Raw genomic sequence first — 26,989 nt, forward strand, 5'->3', positions numbered from 1 at the left:
AACTTTTTCAGAGTTCATTTGAAAACTATGAATTTAGGTCGAATTTTCTCTATAGGTGCATCTATGTTCATTTTTTAGTAAAGTTAATCACAAACTTGTGATTCACACAAATTTCAAAGAATTCAAATTTAACTATTCAAATTTGAAAACTAATGGCACTAACAAAAAGTTTATAATTTTTCTAAAACTAATGGCACTAATAGAAAGTTTATAATTTTCGGAGTTCTTTTGGAATTCATTTGAAATGCTTTTCAATTTCAGGGTCTTATAGCTCAAAAAAATCAGTAAATGCATGAAAAATAACAAATGAAGTCAGAAAGGGTTGAAAGGGTTGAAAATAACAAATGAAATCAGTAAATGCACTAACAGAAAGTTTATAATTTTTGTGACCTAAAAGCAAAAAGAAATCACTAAAAAACTATAAGTATTTAGTACAAATAAAAAAAGAAAAAGCAAAAAATATAAAAAAAGAAGAAAACAAAAAAAAATCAAATTTTAAAACTAATGGCACTAATAGAAAGTTTATAATTTTTGTGACCTAAAAGCAAAAAGAAATCACTAAAAAACTATAAGTATTTAGTACAAATAAAAAAATAAAAAGCAAAAAAGAAAACAAAATAATAAAACAAAAAATGCCACCTACTAGGCCTCCATGGCCTGAATACGACTAGAAACCCTTCCATGGGCCAGGATTCAGGCCCGCAGAAGGCCCAGCAGGCCCAACAGGCATAGCAGTGCATAGATTAAGCCCGTAAGCCTGCAGTTGAGAGGAGCTCGAGTGGGTGGGCGCAACAGCGCTTATAAACCACTGCGAGCCCCTCTCAACTAGCGAGGTGGGACTAAACTTATGACCGCACAACGCCAGCACAGGACATTTGGTCCCGGTTGGTAGCACCAACCGGGACCATAGGGGGGCATTGGTCCCGGTTGGTGGCGTGAACCGGGACGAATGCCCACCTATGGTCCCGGTTCGAGCCACCAACCGGGACCAAAGGCCTCTGTTTCCCGCCCTTTGGGCTGCTGAAAAGAGACCTTTGGTCCCGGTTGGTGGCACGAACCGGGACCATAGGTAGGCATTCTTCCCGGTTCATGCCACGAACCGGGACCATAGCTGCCTGTATATATACCTAGCAGTTTCAGATTTCATCGCCATTTGCCCCCTGACGACGCCGAGCTCATCGATGCCGCCAGGCTGCCCGTGCTCGCCGTCGCCGCCCCGAGGTCGCCGTCGCCGTCACCGCCCGCTCTTTGTCGCCGCCGCCGCCCGCTCCTCGAGCCCGCGCCGCCCCCGAGCCCTTGCCGCCCTCGAGCCCGCGCCGCCCTCGAGCCCGCGCCGCCCCGGAGCTCGCCGTCATCCCCGAGCCCTCCTCCCCGAGCTCACGCCGCCCCTCGAGCTCGCCGTCGTCCCCAAGCCCGCACCGCCCCGAGCCTGTGCCGCCCCCGATCTCGCCGTCGTCCCTGAGCCCTCCTCCCTGAGCCGGTGCCGCCCTGACGCCATCCGCCGCCCTCGCCGCCGCCCTCGCCGACACCCTCGCCGCCCCCGCCGTCGCCCTCGCCGGTCAACCTCGCTGTGAGCCGCCGCGCGCCACCCCGATTTATCATTTTTTTCATTTTTTGTTCGTATATATAATGTATATATGTATGTGGCTATATGTATGTATAGATGTTCATATATGTGTATTATTTTTTTTGTTCAGAGCATTTTTGTTCATACATGTATTTTTTGTTTATGTGTATTATTTTTTTTGTTCATAGCATTTTTTTGTTCATATTTTTTTCATAGCATTATTTCCATGTATATATGTATGTGGCTATGTATGTATAGATGGGTAGCATTTTTTTCCATGTATGTATGTCATTGTCGATATACCCCCTCCCCGTTAACTTCGACATGAGGGGGGTCGATATAACCCTCCCCGATAACTTCGACATGAGGGGGGTCGATATACCCCCTCCCTGATAACTTCGACATGAGGGGGGGGGTCGAGAACTAGTTTAGGGGGTCGAGGGTTGAGAACTAGTTTAGGGGGTCAAGGGTCGAGAACGTCGGACATTCATGAGAGAGGCGAGGAAGAAGGGGAAGAAGAGGGAGAAGAAGAGGAGAGGAAGAAGAGGAAGTCTTCTCCTCTATTCTTTCTTCTCTTCTTTTTTCTTCTTCTTCCTATATGTATTAGTTTTTTTATTTAGGTTGTTAATTAGTAGATATTAATTTTGTTCATATATGTATGGATGCATGTGATATGTATGTATGTATCGGGTATGTCGTTGTCGATAACCCCCTACCCGATAACTTCGACATGAGGGGGTCGAGAGGGGGTCTAGGGTCGCCGAGGCGTCGAGGGTCATCGAACATGAGAGGAAGAAGAGGATAAAAAAGAAGAGGAAGAAGAAAAAAAAGAGGAAGAAGAAGAAAAAAAGAGGAGAAGAAAGAATAGAGGAGAAGAACTTGTGGGACGTGGATGTAGTGTCCGACACCGACGGCCACATGTATCTCACACCCACGATACTTGCTATTTAGGGTTTCCTCTACCGTTCGGCGACCCTCGACAACCCTCGTTTCCGATTAAAAAAAGAGGAAGAAGAAGAAAAGAAGAGGAGAAGAAAGATTTCTTCTTCTCTTTTCTTCTTCTTCTTCTTCTTCCTCTTTATTTTATCGGGAACGAGGGTCGTCGAGGGTCAGGGTCGCTGAGCTGAAGTCAAATTTCACCCTACCGCCAGAGGATGATCCGGAGAAGCCAGTTAAAGAGCAATTAATCAAGTCTTTTGCTCTTAAGAGGATGGCAAAACTATTCAGGAGGTGGAAGAAAGAGCTGAATAAGTTTGTCGAAAATAAAGAGACACTAGAATTCAAGGGCAGACATGAGAAGATCAGAGATCACTGGCCCACATTTGTGGCCCACAAGACATCGGAAAAGAGTAAGAAGATGTCGGCGACAAACAAGCAAAATGCTGCGAAGAAGAAGCATCACCATCGCACGGGGTCAGGTGGCTACCTTGTAGCCCGGCCTAAGTGGGCCAAGACTGAGAATGATCTGGTTGATAAAGGGATCGAACCAGAGACAATTAACTGGGCAGACCGTTGCCAGACTTGGTTCTTCGGGGCTGGCGGAACCTTGGACCCTGTATCAGGGAAGTGCATTTGGACGAACGATCAAATGGACATACCAGTCAAGAAGCTTCAGCAGTATATCGAAGCAGCGCAGCAAGGGACGTTCTTTCCAGACAGAGAGAACGACGAGCTCACAATGGCCCTCGGGAATCCTGAGCACCCTGGACGGACACGAGGCATGCCAGGCTCCATTCCGTGGAAGGTTGGGTTTCCGGACGCAGGCGGTTACAAATGCCAGGAGAGGAGGAAAAAAGTGCAGCAGACCCAAATGCAGGCGCTGCAAGCAAGGGTACAAGCGATAGAGGAACGAGAAGCAAATCGCAGCAAACGAACTGCCGAAGCTTCCCCCGAAGCTACCCCGCCATCTCAGCGGAGAAGCAGCGTGGCTTCCACCGAGCTGCTTCAGCCGGAGCATGCCTTGACGGCTCCTGCCAGCTATCCCGTGGATGCTATCATGGAGTCTCAAAATTGCCACCTTATGACGCAATGGATGAATTTGAAGGTCAAGGCGGCTGTTGGCTCTGTTTCTCCTACTGAGCCCGGTGCAACTTTTCACTGCCGGCCGATTCCAGAAGGATATGCTAGGGTGATGGTGGATGAAATAACGGAGGGATTTGAGGACCTCCAGCTTGACCACCCTACCGGTGAAGGGGAGACTAGGCTGGGTTCTGCTCTGAAGACTCCATGCCTATGGCGGAATGAGCTCATCAACCTTCCGAACTGGACGCCTCCGCCTCCTCCTCCTCCTCCGGCAAGTCAGGGCACTCCGCCTCCTCCACCGCCTCCTCCTCCGGTGAGTGACGATCAGGGCACTCGGCCGGCTCCTTCTCCGGCGCGTGGTGGCACTCCGCCTCCTTCTCCGCCTGTGCCGGCGCACCCGAGCAGCCAGCCTCCTCCTTCTCCGCCTCGTCAGCAAGGGCGGAAGAGACCTGCCGCCGCTCCGGCTGCTCCGGCGCGTCGTAGTCCTTCTCCTCCGCCTCGTAAGCAAGTAAAGAAGACAACCGCTTCGTCTGCTCTGCCGGTGTCTAGCAGTACAGCCAGAGGCGGGAGGACATACAGATTCGGTCCTTCTCTGAAGACTCCAGAGAAGTTACCATACGATAGGACCCCGGAGGAGAACGCCGAGATCGCGCGAGAAGAAGTGAGGAACTTCTTTGAAGGGGTGAAAGCAAAGAAACATCCACCTCCGGAGGAGAAGGTAGATTCGGTGAAAGCGAAGCGCACTCTGGCTGCCCTGACAAAACCACCCAAGTCTCCGCTGAAAGGAAACTATGAGCGCATTATTGGAAAGGAATTTGCCGAAGCGGAGCGGTCGGGAAGTACTATCAGTGATCAAAGGCTGAAAGAACGACGAGCTGGGAAACAAATTGCACAGCTCGGCGAACAAGCGAAGCAATCGTGCTCCCCGCTCAAGGTGCCTAGCGACATCGTCGCTAATGATCCGAGGATGGTGCCCGGTTATAGCAATCTTGGATATTACCTGCCCGATGATGTACATTATGATTTCATGGAGGTGCAGATACAAAGATACGAGTACGGGAAGCCTCTCGTCAAAGATGAAAGATCTCTATCAACGATGATGCGAAGATTGCATGATTGGTACTTGAAAATCTGCAGAGAGTCTGGGGGGAGGAGTACTTTGTATGTGAGAGTTAAAAAGGAGCATGACCTCGTTGGAATTGATCTGTTGCCTGTTCCATTTGAGGAGTTCTTTCAGTTTTTCAATCAATTGGTCCTCGATAAAGCAATGGTCACCTGCTACTGTCTGTAAGTAGTACTACTTCTATCATTAAGTCTCTCTATATAGCTCAGCTCTTTCATTGCATGTATTTATAATTATCCTCACTATATTATGCAGATTGAAGATCGTCGAATTGAAGAAACGACAAATCGGTGATATTGGGTTCATTAACACAAATATCATAGATGCAACTCAGGTTAAATTTCATGCCGCAGATACCGAGGCCAACTTGCTATGATCGTTGGTAATAAATGAAAACAAATATATAATACTCTTTCCTTACAACTTCGAGTGAGTGTTACTGTCTTGTGCGTATTCGGTTTCCCTTATATACTAGTCAAGGTTATAGTAATGTAATTGATGAGTTATGCATGCGTGTGCAGTTTCCACTATATTCTCCTAGAGATTAGCTTGAGCAGGGACTAGTAACCGTCTTAGACTCAAGACGAAAAGATCCCCAGGACTATGCGGACATGACTCAAATGCTCGAGAAGTAAGTTAAGTCGATCATTATCCACCATATCAGCAACTTTGTTCATTTCCTGATGTATCAAGTAATTGTTTTCTTTGTCTGGCAGGGTTTGGAAAAAATTCACCAAAAAAGCTCCGGGACTCCTGAAGAAGCTGCAATTTAGAGACCCGAAAGTAAGTACTATAGTAGCATGTTCCGCGCATCTCCTATTGATTCAAGCGCTAGTTTCATCAATACCATTTGGCATTCTTGCTTATCAGTTTGATTAACCTCTATTTCTTGTAAAGTGGTTGTGGCGGGAACAAGGGAATGATTTCTGTGGATACTACGTTTGCGAGTCCATCCGCCACACGACCTGTGAGCGGGGCTACTCTGACGAACAATATGAAGTGCGTAAATAACAACATTCACAATTTTATTTTATTACCATCATTTGTGTTGAGTTTCATTCATTCATATATATATGTATTGACCCCCTTCTTCAAATTAGATGTTTCGGAAGCGGGATGAACTCCTAGCACCAGCTCGCATGCGAGCAATTCAAGAGGAATTGGCGGCATTCTTTCTTGACCACGTGATCACTGAAGACAGAGAATACTATGTCGACCATGAGTCCGTATGTTAGGAGATTATATTTGTAAGAGATAATTATTGTATATATGTAGCCGGTAGTGTCGGATAGATATACGAGAACTTGTTGTTCGACCAATCTCTCGGAGAAGGAGAGGTGGTCGATATCACTTCTCTCTGTATGCATATATGTTCATGACGATCTTCTGTTTCCTTCGTTTGCTTACTAGCTAGCTAGCATGTCTAGTCCTCTCTATACGTATGTATAGTACGTAGCGTCGACCAAGCATGGACATAAGAGAGGACACTTCTCTCTATTAATTATAGCTAGCTAAAACAATATATGAAACACCTAAATTAACCCCCCAAAACCCCAACCCCCCCCCCTTAAAAAAACAAAAACCCCAGCCACAGAAATGCTGACGCGTGGATGCCTATTGGTCCCGGTTGGTGTCACCAACCGGGACCAAAGGGTCTCCTGCCTGGGCTCCGCGCACAGGCCACGTGGAGGCCCATCTGTCCCGGTTCTGGATTGAACCGGGACTAAAGGGACAGGGCATTAGTACCGACCCTTTAGTCCCGGTTCAGGAACCGGGACAAAAGGCCCTTACGAACCGGGACAACAGGCCCTTTTTCTACATGTGGTTGGGCTATTCCTATAAGTGTCACAAATAGCCCTAGAGCTCGTACTAGAATAACACCTTAAGACACAAATCAACCAAAACCCTAATGTCACCTAGATACTCCAATGTCACCTCAAGTATCCGTGGGTATGATTATACGATATGCATCACACAATCTCAGATTCATCTATTCAACCAACACAAAGGACCTCAAAGAGTTCCCCAAAGTTTCTACCGGAGAATCACGATGAAAACGTGTCCAACCCCTATGCATAGGTTCATGGGCGGAACCCGCAAGTTGGTCACCAAAACATACATCAAGTGAATCACGTGATATCCCATTGTCACCACAGATATCCACGGCAAGACATACATCAAGTGTTCTCAAATCTTTAAAGACTCAATTCGATAAGATAACTTCAAAGGGGAAACTCAATTCATTACAAGAGGGGGGAAGAAACATCATAGGATCCAACTATAATAGCAAAGCTCGCGATACATCAAGATCATGCCAAATCAAGAACGCGAGGGAGAGAGATCAAACACATAGCTACTGGTACATATCCTCAGCCCCGAGGGAGAACTACTCCCTCCTCGTCATGGAGAGCACCAGGATGATGAAGATGGCCACCGGAGAAGGATTGCCCCCTCCGGCAGGGTGCCGGAACGGGTCTAGATTGCTTTTTGGTGGCTACGGAGGCTTCTGGCGGCGGAACTCCCGATCTATGTTGCGTTCTGGAAGTTTTAGGGTATATGGAGATATATAGACGTAGGAGGTACGTCAGGGGAGCCACGAGGGCCCCACGAGGCAGGGGGCGCGCCCTACCGGGGTGGTCGCTCCCCCCACCCTCGTGGGCAGCTCTCGTATCTTTTGACATGGGGTCCAAGTCCATCAGGTGTGTTTCCTTCCAAAAATAACTTCTCCAGTTGATTTCGTTCTGTTTCGACTTCGTCTGATATTCCTTTTCTTCAAAACACTGAAATAGGCATAAAACAACAAATCTGGGTTGGGCCTCCGGTTAATAGGTTAGTCCCAAAAGTAATATAAAAGTGGATAATAAAGCCCAATATTGCCCAAAACAGTAGATAATATAGCATGGAGCAATCAAAAATTATAGATACGTTGGAGACGTATCAGGGGGGTAGAGTTTGAAAATTACCCTATAGTCCCAGTTTGTGTCTCCAACCGGGACTATAGGTCAGACCCCTTTAGTCCCGGTTCATGGCACGGACCGGTACTAAAGGTTAGCCCTTTAGTACCGGTTTGTGCCACGAACCGGTACTAAAGGTGATCATGGGGCCTCGGCCTGACGCTAGCCTGCCACCACCCCTTTAGCACCGGTTCGTGGCACGAAACGGTACTAAAGGTTCAACACGAACCGACATTAATGCATAGCCGTTCGAACCGGCACTAATGGTGCCATTAGTACCGGGCCAAAATCGAACCGGGACAAATGTGTCTCACATTAGGTCCTTTTTCTACTAGTGATCTGGACCAGGAATTGCTAGCTCACTAATTAAAGGAGGAGGAAATCCATAGAGAGCTTGAAAAGGGGACATTTTCAAAGCAGTGTGATATGTGGAATTGTACCAGTACTCTGCTAGGGGCACCCAAAACATCCATTTCTTTGGTTCATTTGTAGTCATGCACCTCAGATATGTTTCTAAACACTGGTTTACTCTTTCTGTCTGCCCATCAGTTTGTGGGTGATAGGCTGTGCTATACCTCAGCTCCACTTTTCAAAGCCTGAAAGATATCTCTCCCTAGTTTACTTGTGAATATTTTGTCTATGTCTGAGATGATCAACTTAGGAGGCCCATGCAATCTAATGATCTGGTCCACAAATGCCTGAGCAACAGTTAAGACAGAATAGGGGTGTGCCAGTGGAATGAAATGAGCATATTTAGTAAACCTATCCACAACCACCATTATGACCTCCTTTCCCTGGGAATTGGGCAAACCCTCAATGAAATCCATTGTGACATGCTGCTAGGCCATATCAGCCACAGGTAGGGGATCCAAGAGACCAGGTTGCAAGCATTGTTCATGCTTTGCTCTCTGACAGATAGGGCATGCAGAAGTGAACTTTTCTACCTCTTTCTTGAGACCAGGCCAATGAAAAATATGCATCTCATATCATGTCATCATGTGCATTGCATTTTCATACGTGTTCATCTCATGCATTCGAGCATTTTCCCCGTTGTCCGTCTTGCATTCCGGCGCTTCGTTCTCCTCCGGTGGTCATTTCTACCTTTATTTCGTGTGTGGGGATTAAACATTTCCGGATTGTACCGAGACTTGCCAAGCGGCCTTGGTTTACTACCGGTAGACCGCCTCTCAAGTTTCGTACCATTTGGATTTCGTTTGATACTCCAACGGTTAACCGAGGGACCGAAAAGGCCTCGTGTGTGTTGCAGCCCAACACCCCTCCAATTTGGACCAAAACCCACCTAAACCCTCTCCATCATCTAGAGCGTTCGATCACGATCGCGTGGCCGAAAATCGCACCTCATTTGGACTCTCCTAGCTCCTTCTACCTATAAAAGGCACCCCCTCCCGAAATTCCAGATCAAATCCACCCTAACCTAGTCTCCTCCCAACTCTCGCCGACGGACACGTTCGATTCGGGCTGGACCTGTCCGCCACCACCCACCGCCGCCACGTGTCAGCCGCCGATTCGCCGAGCCGCGCGCCCACTTCCCTGCCGGCCCGCTCGGCCCAGCCGGGGCCCCCGCGGCCCGAAGCCGCGCCGCCGCACCGCGTCCGACCCCGCTGCCGCGTTCGCCCCGCCGCCGCCGCCTCCTTCCGCCGCAGCGACCGGAGCCGCCGCGCGCCGCTCGATGCCGGCCGGCGGAGCCGCGCCTCGCCGCCCGGAGCCGCGCCCCGCCGCCTTCCCTCGCCGCCTCGCCGCCCCGCGGCCGGGTCCGCCGCCCCGCCGCCCGGCCTCCTCTCCTCGCCGGCAAGCCACCGACCTGCCTCCCCAATGAGCTCGCCGGACTTGCCTCGGTCGGCGTGCGCCAGATCCAGATCCGAGCTAACCCTAGGCTGACTTTGTTTTTTTCCCTAAGTCCTCAAATCTCAGATCCATGTGCTCCTGTTCATCATGCTGTAACTCCTCATCCGTAACTCCGTTTTTGGCATATAGCATATCAAAATGTTCATCTCAGAGAGTACATCATTTCATTCCATTGCATCATTTTCATTTGAGTTCATCTTGATGCCTGAAATGCTGTTAAAGAGTGCTACTTGAGATAATTGTCAGATCTGCTACTCCATTTAGGTTTTTGTCATTTTTGCCATGATTATTGTGTGCATGATATGCCCTGATGCTCTACATATGTTTTGTTAAGGGTTTTGTCATCTTTTCGGAGGTGCAACCCATGTATTTTTGTGATGTGTGTGGTGACTAGCACAAGCTTGGAAAGTGAGGCACTTGGTATTTTTGATTTCAGGGAGTTAGCATTTCCACCAAGTCCTTGAGCTGTTTATCTCATGTTGCCATATGTTCATGTTGTTTCCTAGTGATCCGTGCCTCTTTTGAGGATGATCAGTAAAGATGTTTTATTAATCTTGTAGTGCTCTATCCATCCATGTCTTTGTTTGCAATTATGGAGCACCCTAGCTTGAGTCAATCGAACTCTACTTTTGCTACTTTGTGAATCTGGGCAGATTGTCAGCTTGTTTGCAATTTTGCCGGTGATGTTGTAGTTGATCCGTGCATGATATGCTATTGTTCTTGCCATGTCTAGCTTTCATTTTGTGTATTCTTGATAGATGTATGCTTAGCTTATCATGACTTGCACCGTAGTGAGTGCATCGAGCTCGTAAACATGCCTACTTGAGATATGTTTCAGCATGTGCCAGTTTTCACTAAGTCTGAAAACTGACGATGTTTTTGCTATGTTCACATGCTTGTTAGTATATTTTCTGATCCCTTTTGGCTCAAGGTCACTAAGGGACTTTTGTTAAGATTTTTGAGTAGCTCAATGCCATGTTTTACTTTGCCATGTTCAGGTCCTGTAGCATGTAGTTTTGTTGCTCCAAAGTGGGCTACCTGATCTGAAATTTCAGACAAGTGTTAATTTCACTAAGTCTGAAATCTGTTTACCATATGCATTTTTGCCATGCTTGTTTGAACCTGTTAATGGATGAATTGGTCGTAGCTCAGTGCTAGACTTTTGTTAAACATCTTGAATGCATCCCTGCCATGTATTTTGTTATCATGTTTGGGTGCTGTAACATGTTCATCTCATTGCATTTAGATGGCTACTTGCTGTAAATCGCAGAACGTGGCCATATTTGAATCGCTTGTCATTTCCAAACCGTAACTCCGATTCCGGTGTTCTTTATATCATTTTCAAGCGATTTCACCTCATATTTCCAGTGGCACACTTGGATTCCCAAGTTGAGGCCAGGTTCATGCATCCCTTGTCAAATCTTGCATATGCATCCCGCATAACATATCATCATTGCATCATATTGTTTGATCCTTGCACGTGGTTGATTGTGTCCTTGTTGCTTGTTTGTCTTGTTTGGGTAGAGACGGGAGACGAGTTCGCTAACGAGGAGCCCGTTGAGTTTGCTTTCGAGGATCCAATCAACTCTGACAACTTTGCAGGCAAGATGATCATACCCTCGAAATCACTACTATCTTTGCTATGCTAGTTTGCTCGCTCTTTTGCTATGCCAATGCTACGATGCCTACCACTTGCTTTCAAGCCTCCCAAATTTCCATGTTAAACTTCTAACCCACCTTGTCCTAGGAAACCGTTGATTGGCTATGTTACCGCTTTGCTCAGCCCCTCTTATAGCGTTGCTAGTTGCAGGTGAAGATTGAAGGCCGTTCCTTGTTGGAACATTTATTTACTTGTTGGGATATCATTATATTGCCATGTTATCTTAATGCATCTATATACTTGGTAAAGGGTGGAAGGCTCGGCCTCTCGCCTAGTGTTTTGTTCCACTCTTGCCGCCCTAGTTTCCGTCATATCGGTGTTATGTTCCCGGATTTTGCGTTCCTTACGCGGTTGGGTTATAATGGGAGCCCCTTGATAGTTTGCCTTGATTAAAGCTTTTCCAGCAATGCCCAACCTTGGTTTTACCATTTGCCACCTAGCCTCTTTTCCCCTTGGGTTTCCGGAGCCCGAGGGTCATCTTATTTTAAACCCCCCGGGCCAGTGCTCCTCTGAGTGTTGGTCCACCTGCCAGCTACCGGTGGCCACCAGGGGCAACTCTGGGCTGGCCTACCCGTACCTAGGATAATCTGAGTGTGCCCTGAGAAAGAGATATGTGCAGCTCCTATCGGGATTTGTCGGCACATTCGGGCGGTGTTGCTGGTCTTGTTTTAACCTGTCGAAGTGTCTTGAAGAACCGAGATACCGAGTCTGATCAGAACGTCTTGGGAGGAGGTCTATTCCTTCGTTGACCGTGAGAGCTTGTCATGGGCTAAGTTGGGACTCCCCTGCAGGGATTTGAACTTTCGAAAGTCGTGCCCGCGGTTATGGGCAAATGGGAATTTGTTAATGTCCGGTTGTAGATAACTTGAAGCTTAACTTAATTAAAATGAACCAACTGAGTGTGTTGCCGTGATGGCCTCTTCTCGGCGGAGTCCGGGAAGTGGACACGGTGTTGGAGTAATGTTTGCGCATGTTGCTCTCTAGTTTCTCGCTCGCGCTTTGCCTCCTCTTCTCGCTCTCTTTTGCGAACAGGATAGCCACCATATATGCTAGTCGCTTGCTGCAGCTCCACATATACTTACCTTACCTATAAGCTTAAATAGTCTTGATCGCGAGGGTGCGAGATTGCTGAGTCCCTGTGGCTCACAGATTACTATTACACCAGATGCAGGGCCTGATGATTCCACTCCAGGTAACGCGCTCGATCTCAAGTGGGAGTTCGACAAGGACTCTCAACGTTACTATGTTTCCTTTCCTGATGATCAATAGTGGTGCCCAGTTGGGGATGATCGGGACCGTGTCGCATGTTGGGTTATCTTCTATTTTGGCGCCGTAGTCGGGCCATGAGTGTTTGGATGATGTAATGTTATTTATGTACTTGATTGACGTGGCGAGTGTAAGCCAACTATGTTATCTCCCCTTTATTATTTATGTTACATGGGATGTTGTGAAGATTGCCTTACTTGCGACATATGCCTTCAATGCGATTATGCCTCTAAGTCGTGACTCGACACGTGGGAGATATAGTCGCATCAAGGGTGTTACAAGTTGGTATCAGAGCCTTCCCCGACCTTAGGAGCCCCATTGCTTGATCGTTTTTAGCAGCCGAGTTGTGTCTAGAAAAATGTTTTGAGTCCTTTAGGAATTATATATTGGAGAGTTAGGAATTCTTTTTTACTTCCCAGTCTCCTCATCGCTCTGGTAAGGCATCCTGACGTAGAGTTTTGACTCTTCTCTTCTCAAATTTCACTAAATTTTTTTTAGGATCACGCGGGTATCTTGGAATCGTTCCGATGGTTTTATGATGAGAACATTGTCTTGGTGCCTCATGTCCGGGGTTTTGTGGAAGTGTCCCGGGGAGTTGAGCTCTGAGGTGTTGTCGTCATAATCTTATCGTTGCAGTTCTGGAATACCTTAGTTTAGTACGCCGGCATCGAAAATCTCTTTTGTGCAGTTCGTTGGTGAGATAACCTCGACGCCACCCAGTACTGGGGCTGGAGTTCGGGAGTATCGCCATAACTTGTATAACAGATGCTTTTCGAAGGTTGAGGTAGATGGTTTCCGAAGTTTTTCTTGGTTATGTGTTGAAGGATGGATACAGCTGGATGTAGGATTTGTTAGATTTGGGTGAGATATTATGCTTCCCCTGTATCCCCAACACCTGATTGCATAACCGGAAAGGTTCGGGAGTTTCATAGGTGGGAATTCTTGTAGCTCTAGTTCTTCTTCCACGGATATTGGTTTGAGATTGGGATTTCTTACCGATTATTCGTTCTTGATCCGTACCTTGTGGATTTATTTCTCTACCTTAATTCTAAGTGGCTTCTCAATTTATGGATATGTGACCATTTCAAGAGGAATGCATTCGTTCATTTTGTTCGGATGTGAAGACTATATGTTGCAATTTTCATTCCGTTGGATTCAGCTTCAATATTTGTCTATCAATGTGCTAATGGATGTCAACCTCTTCAAGATGGCTCCTCCAATGCGCACGACTCCGAATCCTGATCCGCCACCACCTCCACCTCCTCCGGAGGCATGGCAAGCTGTGATGGCCGCAACCAATGCAAACACACAGTTGATCATGCAAATTCTTCAAGAGTGCAATCAAGGCAACCAAGGGAATCAAGGCAACAATCAGAATCATTTTGCTACACTCAACCAGTTCCTTGCTAACGGGCCAAAGACTTTCAGCAATTGTGTTGAGGCAACCGATGCTGACGATTGGCTTGTGGATTTGTGCAAGCATTTCGAGTGCAGCAATGTCAGGCCTGAGGACTTTGTCAAGTTTGCTTCCTTCCAAGTCAAAGATCAAGCTGCAGAATGGTTCCAGCAGTACAAGGATTCCAGAGGTGGACGTGTTATCACTTGGGATGAATTCCGTCAAGATTTCCGAGCTCACATATCCCTCAGAGTGTGGTTGAAAGCAAGTGTGAGGAATTCCGCAACCTGAAGCAAGGCTCTTTGTCTGTCTATGACTACAACAAGTTGTTCCAGAAGCTCGCCCGCTTTGCCAAGCAGGACGTCCCTGATGAGAAGAGCATGATATACCAGTTCAGGGGTGGTCTCAGAGAAGAAATTAAGCTAGGTCTTGTTCTCTTTGAGCCCTTGAGATACGATGAGTTCTACAACATGGCATTGAAGCAAGAGGCTGCTCAGTTGAGGTGTGATGCTTCCAAGAAGCGAGTCAGAGATGTTACTCCTTCTTCCTCTACTCAAGTGGCCAAGCAGCAGAAGTTTTGGCTTCCTCCTCCTCTGTTCCGTCAGCCGTATCAGAAGAGCAAAGGTGGCAGTGGATCTTCCCACCCAACCAACCCTGGCTTTCAGAACAAGATTTCGTCTCAAGCTCCAAGATCGAGTGCTCCGTATCACCGTCCGCTTTCAGAGGTCACGTGCAACAAGTGCCAACAGAAGGGTCACTATGCCAACAAGTGTTTCAACCAGAGGTGTCTTCCTCCTCCTCCTCCTATCAGATCGGCAAGTACAGCTGTGGTCAAGCATAACCCCAAGCATGCCAAGGTCAACTTGATGAATGCAGCGCATGTAGAGGATTCGTCACATGTCATCATGGGTAACCTTCCTTTTAATGATATTCCAGCTAAAGTTCTTTTTGACACTTGTGCATCGCATTGTTTCATCTCGAGACCGTTTACATCTAGGCATGAATTTGTTTCGCAAGTTTTGCCTAATCCATTAGCAGTTGTCTCTCCCGGTAAGTGCATGCATGCTAACTCCATCGTTCCGGATGTTACTATCACCTTGGGTGACTACAAGTTTCTGGCTTCTCCAACGGTTCTTGGTGACTCGGATATTGATCTTATTCTCGGAATGGATTGGCTTTCTAAGCACAAGGCACATCTTGATTGTGCAGCCAGGCAGATTCAATTGACTCATTCGTCTGAGGATGTAATTGTCTTTGCCACTCGTGATGATACCATCCGTCTGTTTTCTCTCAATGAGAAGGGTGAACTCGATCCCATCTCTCAAATTCCAGTCATTTGTGAATATCAAGACGTCTTTCCGAAAGAGCTTCCAGGAATGCCTCCGCACCGGCCAGTTGAATTCGTTATTGATCTTGAGCCTGGTACGGAACCTGTGTGCAAGCGTCCTTACAAGCTCGGACCTGAAGAGTTGAAGGAACTGAAGAAGCAACTCGATATTCAAGAGAGAATGGGTCTCATCCGGCCTAGTTCTTCTCCGTGGGGTTGTGGTGTTCTTTTTGTGAAGAAGAAGGATGGAACGGACCGACTTTGTGTTGATTACCGTCCATTGAACAAGAAGACCATCAAGAACAAATACCCACTTCCCAACATCAACGAGCTGTTCGAACAACTCAAAGGTGCCCAAGTATTCTCCAAGCTTGATCTCCGTATGGGTTATCATCAGATTCGAATCCGTGAGCAAGATATTCCCAAGACGGCTTTCAGGACAAGCTATGGTTCATACGAATACACTGTCATGTCTTTTGGCCTCGTCAACGCTCCTCCGACTTTCTCTCGCATGATGAACTTCATCTTCAACGCCTACACCAATGACTTCGTTTTGGTTTATCTCTACGACATTCTGGTTTTCTCGAAGAACAAGGAAGATCATGCCAAGCACTTGCGTTTGGTGCTCGATAAGCTCAGGGAACACCAGTTCTACGCCAAGTTCTCCAAGTGTGAATTTTGGCTCGATGAGGTTCTCTATCTTGGTCATATCATCTCTGCCAAGGGCATTTCCGTGAATCCTGAGAAGGTGTCTGCAATTGTGAATTGGGAACCTCCTCAGAACGTGAAGCAACTCCGTAGCTTCCTCGGTCTCGCAAGCTATTGCCGAAGATTCATTGAAAACTTTTCTAAGATCGTGAAGCCTCTCTCAAATCTTCTCCAGAAGCACGTCAAGTACGTTTGGTCTCCGGAGTGTGACATTGCTTTCAACACTTTGAAAGAGAAATTGATCACTGCTCCAGTTCTGACTCCGCCTGATGAATCCAAACCGTACAAGGTCTTTTGTGATGCCTCTCTCCAAGGTCTTGGTGCAGTGTTGATGCAAGAGAAGAAAGTTGTTGCTTATACCTCTCGCCAGTTGAAGCCTAATGAGAAGAACTACCCCACTCATGATCTCGAGTTGGCGGCAGTTGTGCACGCTCTTTTGACTTGGAGACATCTTCTATTGGGAAGAAAAGTGGACATTTTCACTAACCACAAGAGTCTCATGTACATTTTCACTCAGCCTAATCTCAACCTCAGGCAAACTTGATGGGTCGAAATGATTCAAGAGTATAATCCGAGTATCGAGTATACTCCAGGCAAGGCCAATGTGATTGCTGACGCTTTGAGCAGGAAAGCTTATTGCAACAGTCTGATTCTTAAGCCTTATCAATCCAAGCTTTGTGAAGCTTTCCGCAAACTTAATCTGCAAGTTGTTCCTCAAGGTTTCCTCGCCAACCTTCAAGTCTCTCCTACCTTGGAAGACCAGATTCGCCAAGCCCAGCTTCTTGATGCTATGGTGAAAAAGGTGAAGATTGGGATTGCCAAGAGTCAACCCAAGTACAAGTGCTACCGCCTTGATGACATGGAGACTCTCTTCTTCGAGGATCGTATTGTTGTACCCAAAGGTGAACTTCGTAAAATGATCATGAACGAGGCTCACAATTCTCTTCTCTCCATCCACCCTGTGAGTACGAAGATGTATCAGGACCTTAAGTAGGCTTATTGGTGGACTCGAATGAAGTGCGAGATTGCTCAATTCGTGAATGAATGTGATGTCTGCAGAAGAGTGAAGGCAGAACACCAAAGGCCAGCTGGTCTCCTCCAACCTCTTGCCATTCCACAATGGAAGTTTGACCACATTGAAATGGACTTCGTGACTGGGTTTCCAAAGTCCAAGCGTGGCAATGATGCTATATTCGTTGTCATCGACAAACTCACTAAAGTGGCTCACTTTCTGCCTATCAAAGAGTCGATCACTGCAGCTCAATTGACGGAACTCTATACCTCTCGGATTGTCTCTCTGCACAGTATTCCACAAGTGATCTCTTCAGACCGTGGCAGCATCTTTACCTCAAAGTTTTGGGATTCTTTTCAGAAGGCCATGGGCACCAACATCCGCTTCAGCACAGCTTTCCATCCTTAAACTAGCGGACAAGTCGAGCGTGTCAACCAGATTCTTGAAGATATGCTCAGGACTTGTGTGATCTCCTTCGGCATGAAGTGGGAGGATTGTCTTCCTTATGCTGAATTCTCCTACAACAACAGTTTTCAAGCAAGTTTGGGCAAGGCCCCATTTGAAATTCTGTATGGCAGGAAGTGCCGTACCCCTCTCAACTGGTCTGAAACCGGTGAATGTCAGCTTTTGGGTAATGACTTAATCACAGAGGCAGAGGAAATGTGCAAAGTCATTCGTGATAACCTCAAAGCAGCCCAATCCCGCCAGAAGAGCTACTATGACAGTAAGCACCGTGATTTGGCTTTCGAGATCGGAGATCATGTTTACCTCCGCATCTCTCCTATGAAAGGTACTCGCCGTTTTGGTATCAAAGGGAAGCTTGCCCCCAGATACATGGGACCTTTCAAGATTGTCAGCAAGAGAGGCGACCTCGCCTATCAACTTGAGCTTCCTTCAAAATTTGCAAATGTTCATGACGTGTTCCATGTCTCTCAGCTCCGAAAGTGCTTCAAGACTCCTGATCGCACCGTCAACTTCGAGGACATTGAGCTCCAAGAAGATCTCTCTTATCGTGAGCACCCAATTGCTATTCTTGAAGAGACTAAACGCAAGACTCGCAACAAGTCAATCAAATTTCTCAAAGTCAAGTGGTCACACCATTCCGACCGTGAAGCTACCTGGGAACGCGAGGATCACCTCCGTTCTGAGTACCCGGCGTTCTTTCAGTCCTAGATCTCGGGATGAGATCCTTTCGTAGTGGTGGAGTGTTGTAACACCCCAGATGTAACTTTCCCAATTTGTACTCCAACTCTTGCCGTTTCCGGCGTTAAGTTATTTTATTTTCTCGGGTTCGGGTCTTTGTCTCCGTGTGTTGTTATCGTTGTCATGCATCTCATATCATGTCATCATGTGCATTGCATTTGCATACATGTTCATCTCATGCATTCGAGCATTTTCCCGTTGTCCGTCTTGCATTCCGGCGCTTCGTTCTCCTCCGGTGGTCATTTCTACCTTTATTTCGTGTGTGGGGATTAAACATTTCCGGATTGGACCGAGACTTGCCAAGTGGCCTTGGTGTACTACCGGTAGACCGCCTGTCAAGTTTCGTACCATTTGGACTTCGTTTGATACTCCAACGGTTAACCGAGGGACCGAAAAGGCCTCGTGTGTGTTGCAGCCCAACACCCCTCCAATTTGGACCAAAACCCTCTCCATCATCTAGAGCGTTCGATCACGATCGCGTGGCCGAAAACCGCACCTCATTTGGACTCTCCTAGCTCCTTCTACCTATAAAAAGGCACCCCCTCCCGAAATTCCTGATCAAATCCACCCTAACCTAGTCTCCTCCCACCTCTCGCCGACGGACACGTTCGATTTGGGCTGGACCTGTCCGCCACCGGCCGCCGCCGCCACGTGTCAGCCGCCGATTCGCCGAGACGCGCGCCCACTTCCCTGCCGGCCCGCTCGGCCCAGCCGGGGCCCCCGCGGCCCGAAGCCGCGCCGCCGCACCGCGTCCGACCCCGCCGCCGCGTTCGCCCCGCCGCCGCCGCCTCCTTCCGCCCCGGCGACCGGAGCCGCCGCGCCCCGCTCGACGCCGGCCGGCGGAGCCGCACCTCGCCGCCCGGAGCCGCGCCCCGCCGCCTTCCCTCGCCGCCACGCCGCCCCGCGGCCGGGTCCGCCGCCCCGCCGCCCGGCCTCCTCTCCTCGTCGGCAAGCCACCGACCTGCCTCCCCGATGAGCTCGCCGGACTTGCCTCGGTCGGCGTGCGCCAGATCCAGATCCGAGCTAACCCTAGGCTGACTTTGTTTTTTTCCCTAAGTCCTCAAATCTCAGATCCATGTGCTCCTGTTCATCATGCTGTAACTCCTCATCCGTAACTCCGTTTTTGGCATATAGCATATCAAAATGTTCATCTCAGAGAGTACATCATTTCATTCCATTGCATCATTTTCATTTGAGTTCATCTTGATGCCTGAAATGCTGTTAAAGAGTGCTACTTGAGATAATTGTCAGATCTGCTACTCCATTTAGGTTTTTGTCATTTTTGCCATGATTATTGTGTGCATGATATGCCCTGATGCTCTACATATGTTTTGTTAAGGGTTTTGTCATCTTTTCGGAGGTGCAACCCATGTATTTTTGTGATGTGTGTGGTGACTAGCACAAGCTTGGAAAGTGAGGCACTTGGTATTTTTGATTTCAGGGAGTTAGCATTTCCACCAAGTCCTTGAGCTGTTTATCTCATGTTGCCATATGTTCATGTTGTTTCCTAGTGATCCGTGCCTCTTTTGAGGATGATCAGTAAAGATGTTTTATTAATCTTGTAGTGCTCTATCCATCCATGTCTTTGTTTGCAATTATGGAGCACCCTAGCTTGAGTCAATCGAGCTCTACTTTTGCTACTTTGTGAATCTGGGCAGATTGTCAGCTTGTTTGCAATTTTGCCGGTGATGTTGTAGTTGATCCGTGCATGATATGCTATTGTTCTTGCCATGTCTAGCTTTCATTTTGTGTATTCTTGATAGATGTATGCTTAGCTTATCATGACTTGCACCGTAGTGAGTGCATCGAGCTCGTAAACATGCCTACTTGAGATATGTTTCAGCATGTGCCAGTTTTCACTAAGTCTGAAAACTGACGATGTTTTTGCTATGTTCACATGCTTGTTAGTATATTTTCTGATCCCTTTTGGCTCAAGGTCACTAAGGGACTTTTGTTAAGATTTTTGAGTAGCTCAATGCCATGTTTTACTTTGCCATGTTCAGGTCCTGTAGCATGTAGTTTTGTTGCTCCAAAGTGGGCTACCTGATCTGAAATTTCAGACAAGTGTTAATTTCACTAAGTCTGAAATCTGTTTACCATATGCATTTTTGCCATGCTTGTTTGAACCTGTTAATGGATGAATTGGTCGTAGCTCAGTGCTAGACTTTTGTTAAACATCTTGAATGCATCCCTGCCATGTATTTTGTTATCATGTTTGGGTGCTGTAACATGTTCATCTCATTGCATTTAGATGGCTACTTGCTGTAAATCGCAGAACGTGGCCATATTTGAATCGCTTGTCATTTCCAAACCGTAACTCTGATTCCGGTGTTCTTTATATCATTTTCAAGCGATTTCACCTCATCTTTCTAGTGGCACACTTGGATTCCCAAGTTGAGGACAGGTTCATGCATCCCTTTTTAAATCTTGCATATGCATCCCGCATCGCATCCCGCATAACATATCATCATTGCATCATATTGTTTGATCCTTGCATGTGGTTGATTGTGTCCTTGTTGCTTGTTTGTCTTGTTTGGGTAGAGCCGGGAGACGAGTTCGCTAACGAGGAGCCCGTTGAGTTTGCTTTCGAGGATCCAGTCAACTCTGACAACTTTGCAGGCAAGATGATCATACCCTCGAAATCACTACTATCTTTGCTATGCTAGTTTGCTCGCTCTTTTACTATGCCAATGCTACGATGCCTACCACTTGCTTTCAAGCCTCTCAAATTTCCATGTTAAACCTCTAACCCACCTTGTCCTAGCAAACCGTAGATTGGCTATCTTACTGCTTTGCTCAGCCCCTCTTATAGCGTTGCTAGTTGCAGGTGAAGATTGAAGGCCGTTCCTTGTTGGAACATTTATTTACTTGTTGGGATATCATTATATTGCCATGTTATCTTAATGCATCTATATACTTGGTAAATGGTGGAAGGCTCGGCCTCTCGCCTAGTGTTTTGTTCCACTCTTGCCGCCCTAGTTTCCGTCATATCGGTGTTATGTTTCCGGATTTTGTGTTCCTTACGCGGTTGTGTTATAATGGGAACCCCTTGATAGTTCACCTTGATTAAAGCTTTTCCAGCAATGCCCAACCTTGGTTTTACCATTTGCCACCTAGCCTCTTTTTCCCTTGGGTTTCCGGAGCCCGAGGGTCAACTTATTTTAAACCCCCCGGGCCAGTGCTCCTCTGAGTGTTGGTCCACCTGTCAGCTACCGGTGGCCACCAGGGGCAACTCTGGGCTGGCCTACTCGTACCTAGGACAATCTGAGTGTGCCCTGAGAAAGAGATATGTGCAGCTCCTATCGGGATTTGTTGGCACATTCGGGCGGTGTTGCTGGTCTTGTTTTAACCTGTCGAAGTGTCTTGAAGAACCGAGATACCGAGTCTGATCAGAACGTCTTGGGAGGAGGTCTATTCCTTCGTTGACCATGAGAGCTTGTCATGGGCTAAGTTGGGACTCCCCTGCAGGGATTTGAACTTTCGAAAGCCATGCCCGCGGTTATGGGCAGATGGGAATTTGTTAATGTACGGTTGTAGATAACTTGAACCTTAACTTAATTAAAATGAACCAACTGAGTGTGTTACCGTGATGGCCTCTTCTCGGAGGAGTCCGGGAAGTGGACACGGTGTTGGAGTAATATTTGCGCAGGTTGCTCTCTAGTTTCTCGCTCGCGCTTTGCCTCCTCTTCTCGCTCTCTTTTGCAAACAGGATAGCCACCATATATGCTAGTCGCTTGCTGCAGCTCCACATATACTTACCTTACCTTACCTATAAGCTTAAATAGTCTTGATCGCGAGGGTGCGAGATTGCTGAGTCCCTGTGGCTCACAAATTACTATTACACCAGATGCAGGGCCTGATGATTCCGCTCCAGGTGACGCGCTTGAGCTCAAGTGGTAGTTCGACGAGGACTCTCAACGTTACTATGTTTCCTTTCCTGATGATCAGTAGTGGTGCCCAGTTGGGGGTGATCGGGACCGTGTCGCATGTTGGGTTATCTTCTATTTTGGCGCCGTAGTCGGGCCATGAGTGTTTGGATGATGTAATGTTATTTATGTACTTGATTGACGTGGCGAGTGTAAGCCAACTATGTTATCTCCCCTTTATTATTTATGTTACATGGGATGTTGTGAAGATTGCCTTACTTGCAACATATGCCTTCAATGCGATTATGCCTCTAAGTCGTGACTCGACACGTGGGAGATATAGTCGCATCGAGGGTGTTACACAGGTGAACTTTGTAATGCTTGAATTAACTTAGTTCTTAAGGCAACATTATTGCCAACCAGTATTTTTCCCTTGTACCTGATAATTCCAGCATGGATGGTATACTCAGAATCAGTAGATGGTTGTTTGAGAAGCAATTGTTCCATTAATTGTTGTGACACTAGATCATTTTGGTAACTGGAAATGAGATCTTCTGCCCAGACAGGTGTGACAACAGACATAGCAAAACAGCTTGGGAGTACTCTTGAAAGAGCATCTGCAACTCTATTTTCACTTCCTTTCTTGTACTGAATTTTGAAATTAAATTCCAAAAGCTTCATCATTAGTTTGTGTTGTACTCCTTCTGTAATCTTTTGATCAGTAATGAACTTTAATGATTGTTGATCTATTTTAATGATTAACTCATTTCCAAGTAGATAGTGCCTCCACTTCTTCAGTGCTTCCAAGATAGCAAGAGCTTCTTTTTCATAAGTTGACAATGCTGCATTTCTAGGGCAAAGAGAAGAGCTGTAGTATGCAATTGGTCTGCCTTGCTGCATTAAAACTGCTCCTATTCCTTTCCCTGAAGCATCTGTCTCCAATACAAATGGAAGAGAGAAGTTTGGTAGAGCCAGTACAGGAGCTGTTGTTAGTGCTTTTTGCAGTTGTGCAAATGCTTGATCATGTTCCTGTTTCCAGGAGAACTGCCCTTTCTTGAGAAGATCATGTAATGGTCTGCAAATCGTGGCATACACTTTGATAAATCTTCTATAGTAGCCTGCTAGGCCCAAGAAACTTCTCAATTTAGTAACAGAATCTGGTGTTGGCCACTCAGCAATAGCTAGTATTTTCTTAGGATCAGTTGTTACTCCTTTCTCAGAAATGATGTGTCCCAGATACTCCACTTGTTGCACAGCAAAAACACATTTAGACATTTTAGCAAATAGTTGGTGCTCTTTCAGTAATTGCAACACTATTTGAAGATGTTCTTTGTGTTCTTGTAGGCTTTTGCTGTAAATTAATATATCATCAAAAAAGACAAGCACAAATTTCCTGAGATATGGGCCAAATATACTGTTCATCAGTGCTTGGAATGTTCCAGGAGCATTTGACAACCCAAAAGGCATCACTAAATATTCAAAGTGCCCAAATAAGTCCTGAATGCAGTTTTCTGTATATCTTCAGGATGCATTCTTATTTGGTGGTAACCTAATCTCAGATCAATTTTTGAAAAATATGTTGCTCCATTTAATTCATCCAGCAGGTCTTCAATAACTGGTATTGGAAACTTGTTCTTTACCGTGATAGAATTTAGTTTCCTAAAATCAGTGCACAGCCTCATGGAACTGTCTTTCTTCTTGACTGGCAGAACTGGGGCTGCATATGGGCTTTGACTGTGCCTTATGAGGTGTGCAACTAAGAATTTTCTGATTTGCTCTTCCATTTCTTGCTTCTGATGTTGGGGAACTCTATATGGTCTCACATGAGGAGGAGTGGCACTAGGGACTAATGGAATAGTATGGTCTAGAGCTCTTTTGGGTGGTAATTCTTTGGGTTCCTCAAACAGATCAACATACTGCAAGAGTAATTTCTGTATTTGAGGAGGTGTTGGTGTTCCTTCAGGTGCTTCCATCAATATATTATGCACTTGTAACAAAAACCCTTCTACTCCTTTATCCAACAACTTGTTCATTTCCTCAGCTGGCACTTCTTTTATATTGTTAGAATTGTTGAAAACTGCAGTAGTTACAGTCTGTTTTCCTTCCATAGTAAAACTGAATAGTTTCTCAGGTATGTTGAATGAAACAGGACTGACTACAGTCATCCAATCATAGCCCAGGATGACATCATGACTTGGCAGTGATAACACTCTGAAGTTGTGAGTCAACTTCAATTTTGCCATTTGGAATTCACAGTTTGGAACCACTGCTATAGATAGTAATTTTCCTCCCCCTGGCACTGCTATTGTTCTGCCCTTGACATGTAACAATTGGCAGTTTGCCTTAACAGCAAAATCTTGGTTAATGAAAGAGGATGTACCACCAGAGTCAAGTAAAGCTACTGCTCTTTTGCCATTTATGTATATTATAGCAGTAGGATTGGAACTGCTAATTGATGTCCAATTGCATGAGCAGAAATGAACATTGCTTGTTCTCCTTCCTCTATATTCTCTTGCTGTTCTTGTTGTTGTATTTCTTCTTGATCTATTACAAATTGTTCTGGATTGTCCTGTTGCAGCAAATGAATGTTGGGGATTAACTTGCATTTGTGTCCATGCACCCATTTATCTCCACACCTCCAACACTCTCCCACTTTCCTGATTTTTTGTGTAGTGTTGGCTGTTGTTTCAGCTTGTCTGATAGGAATTTGCTGTTGTGTTTCCACTGCACTGTACTTGGCCTGCACTGTTCCATTGGATTTTTGGTAGAAATTCTTATAGGAGGTGCCTTGTTTCTTAACAACAACTGCTACATGTGGGTGGTTTGGTTCTATATCCTTGGCCATGCAATAAGCATCTGTTAATGTTTGTGGCCTGAGTGGTCTAATCTGGAAATTAATTCCTTCTCTTAGTCCATTGACATAACATCTGACAAACCAGAGCTCTCCTAGCTCAGGGTTTTCCTCTTGCACATCAGCCATCAAATCCTCAAAGATTTTTGTATATTCAGTGACAGTATGATGTAACTGTTTGACTGAATTAAATTTTTCTGTCAAGTCATAAGAGCCCTAGTCGGAAAATCTTTTAATCACTTCAGCTCCAAATTGTTTCCAATTAAGCTGTTTCTTCAGTAGACCAGATCTCCTGAGCCACACATCTGCTTCATCTACTATATACATTTGAGCTAGTGAGACTTTGTACTCTTCTGGAGCTCCAGGCGTTTGAAAATACTTATTACATTGTCTTATCCATCCTACTGGGTCTGTTCCAGCAAATCTAGGAAAATACAGCCTGGGGCCTTTAGTCATTGATTTCATAAACTGGGCTTGCATATCCTGCTCATAGGTTTTGTAATAACCTTGCCATAATTGCCTATCTCTGTTCTGGTGAAAATACTGATTACATGCAGGTGTGTTTGCCCTGTCTCTGGCAGTAACTGGAGTTCCAATTGCACTGGCGTTATCAGCTCTCCCTTGTTGACCATAACCAGGAGGCATAGTAGCTCTATTTGTTCTGATAGGTGGTAGGTTCTGCAACTGAATCTCTTCCAACTGCTTAGTCTTTTCCTTTTCTGTTGCTAATTGTTGTTTCAGTTGCTCTATCCGAGCTGTTTGTTCCTGTGTCTGTTCTCTATGCAGAGTAGGAGATTTGGCCACTTGTGCTGAACTGGATGGCATATCTTGCTGGGCTGCAGGTTGAGTCGTTTTCACCAAAGTTGTCCGAACAGTGCTGATCGTCGCCAATTGCTTGCTCAAATCACGCACAACTTGCTCAACTGTGCCCACTGTTTCAGAGATCTGCTCCTGCTTGGCTCCAATAAATTGTACTTGCTCTTGCAGTTTGGACACCTGGTTCTGGATCTGGATGTTATCTTGCTGCAGAACTCCGAAATCCTCGCGCAAAGAGAGAACCTCCTGAAGATCCGCCTCATCGATTGTCTTTGCGCGTCCCATCTCCTGATCACCGCCGCCAACGTCGCCTATGCTCAATTCGATCCCGATCAACACTTAGGGAGGGAATTGGGTGGGATTACTCTTTCTCTAGAAAAAAAAATGTGTGGCTGAGGAAGAAACCTATGCTCTGAATACCAATTTGTTAGGACCCAGACAGTAATTTGGGATCTATCTATGAAATTGTAAAGGAAAATTGGACGGATCTCGTGTGAGTAAGAGGAACGCTAGGGTTCCAGTGTATTAGCCATGACGGCGATAGGAGAATTCATTAGAAAAAGCATATTCCATCCAGCCACAACCCGACTAGTTATAGGGAGGGGTTTTAACCCGAACAGAAAGAACAGTAACTCTCTGTTACTACTGTTACAACGGTAATAACGCTCAACGGTCTAGATGATCCTATCGTCACGGATTTGATCCTAGCCGTTGGATAACTGTATCGTCCTGGTGACTTACTGAACTATGACGGGTACATATCAGGGCCTGACACGTAAGGATAGGCGGACTTCTCGTAGGTGGACACGGATTTGTCTGAGCCTTCCAGCGGCCAGTGGAGGTCGAGGTAAGAGGCACCCCCTTGTGGAGGAGCCGCGATGGTGAAGGACACGAAGAAGGAGTGGCCGCTGTCCATGTTGACCTGAATGGCGGTCTTGTTCCCGTTGACAGCTTCACGAGCAGCGTCTAGGCCGTTGTGCCAGTGGGTGCGGCTCATGCGATCCATCATCACCCAATCGGGGAAGACGAAGGTCTCCTCCTCCGGCACGGCCGCGCCTGCGTTGGCCATGGAGATCCAAGAAGCAGTCACCTCCCTAACCCTATTTCACGAGACCGCCTATTTGACGGACGTTGGCGTCAAAATAGAAGAGGCCACGCCTGAGGCGGCGCAAAATGGGCCGGCCCACTCTGGCAAACTCACTTGAATGATGTCTTTTTGTTTTTTCTCTTTGGTTTTCTGGTCGTTTCTTAAAAAAAACCGTCCGCGAGAATTTTTAAAATCCTATTCCAAAAATAAAAATATTTAAATGTTTTATGTGCTTAAAAAAGTTTCATGTATGCTATACATATTC

At 46.4% G+C, this 26,989-nt stretch overlaps 1 protein-coding gene and 1 pseudogene across 1 annotated transcript in view; both read right to left on the reverse strand.

Annotated features, from left to right (window-relative positions):
* The window catches only part of LOC147973286 (uncharacterized), a 70,049-nt gene extending 43,343 nt beyond the window's left edge, over positions 1-26,706 (reverse strand). The window contains exon 1 of the mRNA XM_087524626.1: positions 26,417-26,706. Coding sequence (XP_087380752.1) covers positions 26,417-26,706 — 290 coding nt within the window. The remainder of the gene's footprint in view (positions 1-26,416) is intronic.
* Positions 24,566-25,922, reverse strand: LOC147973287 (uncharacterized; annotated as a pseudogene).
* Positions 26,707-26,989: the final 283 nt, after the last annotated feature.

The sequence above is a fragment of the Triticum urartu genome, chromosome 5A, assembly GCF_056163025.1.
Source record: "Triticum urartu cultivar PI428250 chromosome 5A, HENAU_Tu73, whole genome shotgun sequence".
Taxonomy (NCBI): Eukaryota; Viridiplantae; Streptophyta; class Magnoliopsida; order Poales; family Poaceae; genus Triticum; species Triticum urartu.